General features: G+C 43.8%; 1 protein-coding gene across 2 annotated transcripts; it reads left to right on the plus strand.

The window, feature by feature from the left end:
- Nucleotides 1-514: 514 nt before the first annotated feature.
- Nucleotides 515-8,040, plus strand: pigs (phosphatidylinositol glycan anchor biosynthesis, class S). Of its 2 annotated transcripts, none has more exons than XM_056285221.1 (12): nucleotides 515-546; nucleotides 1,468-1,607; nucleotides 1,984-2,095; nucleotides 2,228-2,317; nucleotides 2,458-2,549; nucleotides 3,045-3,285; nucleotides 4,612-4,754; nucleotides 4,876-4,990; nucleotides 5,099-5,244; nucleotides 5,462-5,562; nucleotides 6,257-6,467; nucleotides 7,333-8,040. In XM_056285221.1, exons 1-12 carry the CDS (start codon nucleotides 528-530, stop codon nucleotides 7,609-7,611), a joined length of 1,689 nt encoding a protein of 562 aa, XP_056141196.1. In that variant the 5' UTR covers nucleotides 515-527; the 3' UTR covers nucleotides 7,612-8,040. The 2 variants fall into 2 exon arrangements, with proteins under 2 accessions (XP_056141196.1, XP_056141197.1); XM_056285222.1 differs by lacking the exon at nucleotides 515-546 and adding an exon at nucleotides 607-806.
- The last annotated feature ends 201 nt before the right edge of the window (nucleotides 8,041-8,241 follow it).

Below are 8,241 nucleotides of genomic sequence, written 5' to 3' on the forward strand. Positions count from 1 at the left end.
CATGGGATGCGTTTGTTGGTTTGGCTGTAGTAAAGTTTGAATATTCGCGAATATAGAATTTGGCCAATATAATATATTAGTTAATGTAACCGGTTATTTTCTTGCCCGGTGCGGGATTCGATACGAAGTGTACTGCACCACAAGGCGACATCGTTAGCCGCTCGGCTAAAGGGTCAGAGCCGTTAGCTAGGGGCTAACGTGTTTTATTAGTAGTTTACATTAATAAATACATTTGTTGAACATTTTCTTGTCACATTTACAAATTCCAAGCAGCAGGTCAACAGTCTTTAAAGAAAAATCAGGATCCACAGTATCCTCATGGAAATAAATCTACACACATCTTTCCAAAATGTCTTGGTGTGTGGGGGTACAGTGCCAAAACAGGTGAAAAAGGGACCCTGAGTGAGCGTCGCTACACGAACAGTTAACACGTGTATTCTCCTAACAGTTCAGCAGGGGGCGTTGGTGCTCACGTCACGTGATACGCGTCTCTACGTAAAGCGGCGCTCCCGCGTTGCGTAGCAAACATGGCTACCGCGGAAGTAGGTGGGTTGCCGCTGTATTTTGTATACATGATTTTCTGCCTGTAAAACGTTTCCTATGTTCTAACAAGCGGAAGCGCGAACGTTTCCATTTGACCTGTAGTTGTTTTGCGCTTCGCAGCTCGCTGTCTTTCCACATGTTTTTGTGGTTGTCATTGAAACTTAACCAGTTCGCTGGGCCACCGGCCGGGCAGGAAATAACAGACGTCTCTGCTTCTGCTGCAGATCGGGGTTGTTTTTACATGCAGGCTTTTTATTTCAGTTGTAAGTACAGGATGGTTACCTGTCGTGTGCGTTTACTCGAAAGAGTGACATTAAATATCAAAGTCTCTGAATCCTCCTGGTTCCGGTCTTGCACCTGGTACAACCTGTACCTACTGAATCTGCACTGGAGCATCTTGTGCATGAACTCTGCGCAGAGTCGAGTCAGGGCAATTTTATTCTGGCTTGTGTGACTAGATGGTTAAATGCGTTTTAAATCTTTAGTACTGGGTGATATGGAGGATATTATCCTGGAAATCATAGAATATTAATATATATCCAGACATCAGCTTACATATGCAAAAAAATACCATGTGTAAGAATCCAACTAAAGTTCATCACATTGAACTGTTTGGTAATGTAAAGTATAATATCAAACCAAAGCTAGTTTTCAAATAATGCTCTTTCAAATATTTCAAACCTCATTTTTTGAGAAGATTTATATCATATCTTCCTTTTATCAATTTAGATGACAAAATTGTGCATCATGATATGACGGTATCTGACTTGATATTATGATATGGAAAGACAATAATAAAGGATAAGATTTAATCATTGCTCAGCTGCTACTGCTTATCTTAACCTGGACATTATGACTGTAATGCTCATCTCTCCTTCTCTCTCTCTCTCTCTCTCTCTGCATCTTTCTTATTTTTGTATACAGAGCGTAAGCGAGGCCAGCTCGCTGCTATGGCTATAGCAGCTGTGGTGATTGTCATTGGAGTCCCTCTATGGTGGCGGACCACGGAAACATACCGTGCATGGTTGCCTGTCAATCAGATCAATGAACTGGCTAAGCTACAGGTTTGTGTGTGTGTGTGTGTGTGTGCGTGTGTGTGTATATATATATATATGTATATATATATATATATATATATATATATATATATATATATATATATCCAAAGGAATTGAATCAAGTGCAACTGGACTTGGTATAGTATATCCGTGAAGACGTTTTGCCTCTCATCCAAGAGGCTTCATCAGTTCGTGCCTTTCTGACTAGACCAAGCTAGTGGATAACCATGACCTGGATGAATGAGAACATTCACAGACATATATATATCTGTTTGTGTGTGTTTCCATAGATCATGTGACTCTGATCATGTGATTTGTGTAATCCTCTCTAGTTCTTCATTCCTTTTTTATCATTACCCTGTCCTCTCTGTTTGGTTTGCAGCTGCAGTTGAGTGTCGACGTGGAGGTTGTGTTTGCACGGGGAACTCTGACTCCAGAGCAGCAGAAGAAGGTTCCACTGACACAGACACAGGAAGAGGAGCACTCAGCAGATGGTAATCACTTATTGGTGGTGGTGGTGGTGGTGGTGGTGTGTCAGTGTGTGCAGCCTTGTGATCATACACAATTGACAGCTGCCAATGAATTCCCTCCTTCGATTCAGTGGTTGTGCTCTATGTTCATTTCAGAGAACACAGCCTTGAGATATAGGTATGAGACCAAGCACCGCACAGCTACGATTATGGAAGAGGATGCCCTTAACAAGCCCACTGCTGCAGGTGAGACGCCATGCATAGGTCAAGTTCACCTTTGAACTCCCTTAGGTTTGATTGGTATACTGGTGGGAAAGTGGTGAAGATTTCCTGTGAAGAGAAGGCCACTCGGTAATACTATATCTCTCTGCTGCTCTCTTTCATAGAGGCAGACCTCTCTCTGCACACGCTCAGTGAGAGTCCATGTGGTTCTGTGGTTGTGTACGTGATTCCAGAATCCTCTTCACTGCTCCCTGAGGTTGGCAAACTTTTTTTTTTTTTTTACAAAGTTTTTTTACATCTCATTTGTGCGTTCAGCTGTGTTTTTCTGCATCCGTCTCGCCTTCCATCTTTGATGTATCTGACATTGCCATGTTGGTGTTTTTCTACAACTTGGGGGGGGGGTGGTGGTTGTGAGTTAACGTGGGTTAGGTTAAGGTTAGCTATCTGTTAAGGTTAGGTTAAGGTAAGTGTTAGGTTAAGGTTAAGTTGAGGTTATGTTAGGTTAGGTTAGCTTTGGTATTTTTCTGGTCTTTTTCCCTGTGTCGCAAAGGCAAAACATCACAACAACGTGATTGGTCCGTTGCAATGATGGTCCAGGAGCAACATCAATTATGTTTTGGAAACAACACCAACACGGCGATATCAGATCGTGCATCTGTGATTATACTTTGCCGAACTCTACTTTTTAGATTTTCACATTGGCTTAAAGCGCATGTGTTTTGTCTGTTAACATGTCATGTCATCCTCTCAGGATGTGAGCGTGTACATTGGTCAGCGGCGGACCGCCCTGCTGCGTATTGGTGCGCAGATGAAAGTGGGCCGAACTTTGGAGCAGTTGCTGGCTCACCTGGGGCCTCGGGTGAAGCAGGTGCTCCAGGTGATGTCATTCAGTCACACTGACATCACCGCCGCCCTCAGTGACAGAGTCCGCCTTGGTCCAGGCAACAAGGAGAGCATTGCTGATAGCATGAGAGCCTTCAAATCCAGCCCAGGTCAGTCTCTGTTGCGGGGTAGGTTTTGGTTCAGCCATGTTATGGATGCAATATAACAAATTCCACGATAAAAAAGTCTCGATACCTTCGTGGGACTGTGATGATATCTACCGCGCGATGGTTATTTCACTAGTATAGATGCCTTATACCATTGTTCCATGTCAAATTATATTTTTTGTTTGAACAGCAGTGGGCACAATCATACCAGTCAAGAAGACAAACTCGGAGTGTCCGGGTAGCATAGTGGTCTATTCCGTTGCTTACCAACACGGGGATTGCCGGTTTGAACCCCTGTGTTGCCTCCGGCTTGGTCAGGCATCCCTACTGACACAATTGGCTGTGTCTGTGGGTAGGATGCTGGATGTGGGTATGTGTCCTGGTCGCTGCACTAGCACCTCCTCTGGTCAGTCGGGGTACCTGTTCAGGGGGGAGGGGGAACTGGGGGGAATAGCGTGAGCCTCCCACGCTCTACGTTCTCTTGGCGAAACTCCTCACTGTCAGCTGAAAAGAAGCAACTGGCGACTCCACATGTATTGGAGGAGGCATGTGGTAGTCTGCAGCCCTCCCCGGATCAGCAGAGGGGGTGGAGCAGTGACCGGAACAGCTTGGAAGAGTGGGGTAATTGGCTGGATGCAATTAGGGAGGAAAGGTGGGGGGTTAAACTCCCATCATCCTTTGTGTGCAAGCCAAGCACAGATAACTGGGCAAGTTATGGAAATTTAAGATTTTGTTGACATTTTGGGGAAGTCATGAGGATCTAACTGAAGCAGCATCAACTCATTTAAAGATTCAATTTAAAAAAGTAAAAACAGGTGAAACCATTATGGCAGGGCTTTAAAATGTCTGTATGTCTGTTGGTCTCAGTTATCCGTTTGCTGGCAACATGATCGACAGAATACCGAGCAAGTGCAGTTTCAACAATCAGCGGCTTCAAACGGACAAATACAAAACATGGCTTGTGAAAGTTGTTCAGAGTCGATTTTCTTATGCACTGTACAATATTTGAAATATAGACTAACGTTAACATCATATATATATATATATATGAGTTAAAACACGCCTTTTCAGTGACAACTTTAAAAAATGGCTGATTTTTGGTTGTTGAAATTATACTTAAAGTTATGAAAAAGTCATTGAAAACCACTGGTGAAAAAGGGGTATGAACTCTGTCCTAACCTTGCTCATGTTGCACATGTGCTGTATGTTTAAAAATCCAGATCTGGCAGTTCTTGGTTAGAACAGCCTCCCCAGAGATATGATTTCCTCTTTGGTCTCCTCTAGCCATCTTATCCTTTGATTTTCCATTCCTCCCTTTGTGTGATTCAGGTTATGAGATTACCTTCAGCCTGCTGAACCCAGACCCGAAGTCACACCGTCTACACTGGGACATAGAGGGTGCCATCCAGAGCTACATCCAGCCTTTGCTTATGAAACTGGCACCTGTGGCCAACTTCAGTATTGACTCCCAGGTATGGTCATTGTGTGTGTGTGTGTGTGTGTGTGTGTGTGTGTGTGCGTGTGCGTGTGTGTGAGACGTTCATTTGTCAGAGTAAAGAGATGTTCATCAGCGTACCTTTTCTGCTTTTGTAGATCTTGTACTACGCTATGCTGGGTGTCAACCCTCGCTTTGACAGCAACCTGCAAACCTATACGCTCCATGCTGACAGCCTCGCCCATGTCATCAACCCCGTGGAGGCCAGGCTAGGTATGAGAAACCTGGGCATTCTACTTTTGACTTCTCTAATTCGAGAGAGGCGTCCATCATATTCATTCATTTATATACATATTTATCTAAATATGCATTTGTGTCCAGGTTCGAATGCAGCTTCGTCCAACCCAGTGTTGAACTTCCTGCTGTACGTCCCTGATGCTCAGCATTCACCACTTTACATTCTGGGCCGCAGGAGAGAAACTGTCCCCTCTAATGCATTTCATTCACCGCGTTGGGGCGGGATCATGGTAAGACTCAAAAGCCGTTACAGGGTCCAGAAGTCCTGAATGCAGGGGGATTTAATGAACAGATAACATTTATTAAGAACTGTTTTGTTCTAATTTGCCAATTCACTCGAGGATAAATGTCAAGCTTCCTCCTCACCTTTGTATTTCTGTGTTGTGTTGTATGGCACAAAGTCAACAAAACTGTTCATTAATTTCTGCATGCTTCCTTGTTTTGAAGGTTTATAATGTTGATGATTTATATGGACCAGAAGCTGCGTTCCCTGTGAGCGTCAACATTAACATGGCCAAAGTCATGGGAGTCTTCCTCGCACAGCTTCGGTAAGTTGGTGACTCAGAATGGGCACTATTACATCCGTCTGCCTCTTTAGGACTGTCATGAGTAATTGAGTAACTCAGTTATGAAAAACCCTCAATTACAATTTACTGCCTTGAAGCTTTTCATATCTATATGCGTGTCTAAGTACGCCTGGACTTGTAGAACGATGACACATCAGATTATTCTGAGAACATGGAGGTCAGCAAAGATGAACACGCAAGAGGCAGGAGGCAAAAAAAAAAACCCTGACAGAAAATGTCCAAAGTTTGGGACCATGTCCAACTAAAGTGTGAAGAAAATGCGGCGGTCTGCAAGCATTGCAAAACTGAACTTGCTTCCTGCAACATTCGTGCTGCAGCATCTCGGAAAACATCCTCCCAGCAAATTTATAATTTAGACTGGCACCTTTCTGTTCACTCAAGGTCACCTTACATTAAAAAATGTAGTACAACAGGGACAATATGAGAACATGGACCAGAAATATAAAAGCACATCACAAGGAGGGAAATATTCCATTACACTGGGCAACATGGGAGAACCAGACATGTAAATTGTAGGTTAAAGTAACTCAATACATTATTGCTTTTGAATAAAATGCTTAAATTTTTTTTCCCATCTGGTGAACTCGATTAATCGTCAGAAAAAATTAATGGATAACCTGATTACTAAAAGATGTCATTACATCCTGTTTGTCAGTTTGATGCTGGGAGTGCAGCCATCCTCCCCTCCCGCTGGCTTCCTGGTGGCGCCGTGTGGCAGCACAGGATTGGCCGACTGGGAGCTGGACCGCCTCATGTGGAGCCGAACTGTGGAGAACATCGCCACGGCAACCACCACCATCACCTCACTGGCACAGCTGCTCGACCAGATAGGCAACATTGTCATCAACGACAACATTGCCGAGCAGGTAACTTGCAAAAATGCCTCAGCATTTTTCTAATTAATATTTTTTTCAATTTCCATCATACATACCTTCACAGTAAAGACGTACACAAAAGAAGGGAAACAAACATACATGCCAAGTTAATCTGAGCTCTGTGTGTGTGTGTGTGTGTGAGACAGAGAGAGAAATGCAGCCATACTTTAACTTTGCATTCAGGTTTTGTGGTGATGAAGACCCAGTCATGTTATTTATTGTGCACACTAAAAAATGATGACATCCATGAATAATGTACACCCACTCTTTACATATGAAAGATGCTGAGAATGCCTGAATATGTGGTGTTTCATGGGCCCCTCCTCGATGTTGAAATAACTGGCTTGAATTAAAAATAACTCCTTGGGTGTCCGGGTAGCGTAGCGGTCTATTCCGTTGCCTACCAACACGGGGATCGCCGGTTCGAATCGCTATGTTACCTCCAGCTTGGTCGGGCATCCCTACAGACACAATTGGCCATGTCTTCTGGTGGGAAGCCAAATTTGGGTATGTGTCCTGGTCGCTGCACTAGCACCCCCTCTGGTTGGTTGGGGCGCCTGTTCGGGGCGGAGGGGACTGTCAGGCGAAAAGAAGCGGCTGCCGACTCCACATGTGTCGGAGGACGCATGTGGTAGGCTGCAGCCCTCCCCGGATTGGCAGAGGGGATGGAGCAGCAACCGGGATGGCTGGGAAGAGTGGGGTAATTGGCCAGATACAAATTGGGGAGAAAAAGGGGGAAAATTGAAAAAAATAATAATTTCTTCATTGCTGGTTACATTCAGGTCTTCAGTACAGGTACAGCTATCAGTTGACACCTCTCACACCAGTGGTTGCTTTTTTTTGTTTTGTCATTCAGGTGTCGAGTACAGTCACATCGCTGCAGCTGGCCGTGGCTGAGCTGGAGGCAGGTAATCTAGGCTTTGCTCTCCAGTACAGTAAGGAAGCCATCTTGGCTTCAGAGAGAGCTTTCTTTGACCCCTCACTCCTCCATCTCCTGTACTTCCCCGATGACCAGAAGTTTGCCATCTACATCCCTCTGTTCCTGCCCATGTGTGTGCCTATTCTGCTGTCGCTGCTTAAAATGGCGTCTGAGGCTCGACAGAGACTCAAGGACAAAGAAGCCAAGAAGGACTAAAACTCTGCAGCAGAGAATACTGGTGCTGCTTCACAGGAAGTCTGTAAACTCTACACTCATGATGGACAAATTATAATCCATGTGTGGCCTTTACAACGAAGTTTTAAAGAATGGTTTACCTGGAAAACCAGAGAGCATGAACAAAGCCTCCGTAACTATTAACACCAGAAGCGTGGGATGGGGTTTCTATGGCTGTTTTAAGGGAAATAACTGTTCTCATTGTAATGTTTTAATGAATGACTACTGCAGTTGTCGAGCACTGAATTGCTGTAAACTTAATGTTGTTAAAATGGTTGGTAAAGTGGTGATTTTTTTTTATATTTAAATTTTCAATTTATGTTCTAAGTTATTACCAATTAAAGTTACATTTGTAACTATTGCATTTTTATTTTTTAAATTCAAGTGTTTAACTGCTACAAAACTAACATAACCAAGGTTTTGTACAAAGAAGTTATATTCTTAACTGTTTTCATGGGGGGCTCTAACCCATGTGGAGAGCTTGAGATGGCAGTAGTGCAAAATGGCTGCAAGATCACCGTTAGACACTTGGTAAGACACAGTTAAAATGCATTTTGGTCACACTGATTGCTGCATCCTTTAGACAAGCACTTGTATAGTCCAGTGCGAAAG

The sequence above is a fragment of the Lampris incognitus genome, chromosome 8, assembly GCF_029633865.1.
Source record: "Lampris incognitus isolate fLamInc1 chromosome 8, fLamInc1.hap2, whole genome shotgun sequence".
In the NCBI taxonomy this organism is placed as follows: domain Eukaryota; kingdom Metazoa; phylum Chordata; class Actinopteri; order Lampriformes; family Lampridae; genus Lampris; species Lampris incognitus.

Bases quoted from the DNA above. Each gene is read 5' to 3' on its own strand.
- pigs (XM_056285221.1), top strand. The intron at 2,096-2,227 runs GTAATCACTTAT...TGTTCATTTCAG, and splicing joins AGAGGAGCACTCAGCAGATG to AGAACACAGCCTTGAGATAT. The intron at 2,550-3,044 runs GTTGGCAAACTT...TCATCCTCTCAG, and splicing joins CCTCTTCACTGCTCCCTGAG to GATGTGAGCGTGTACATTGG.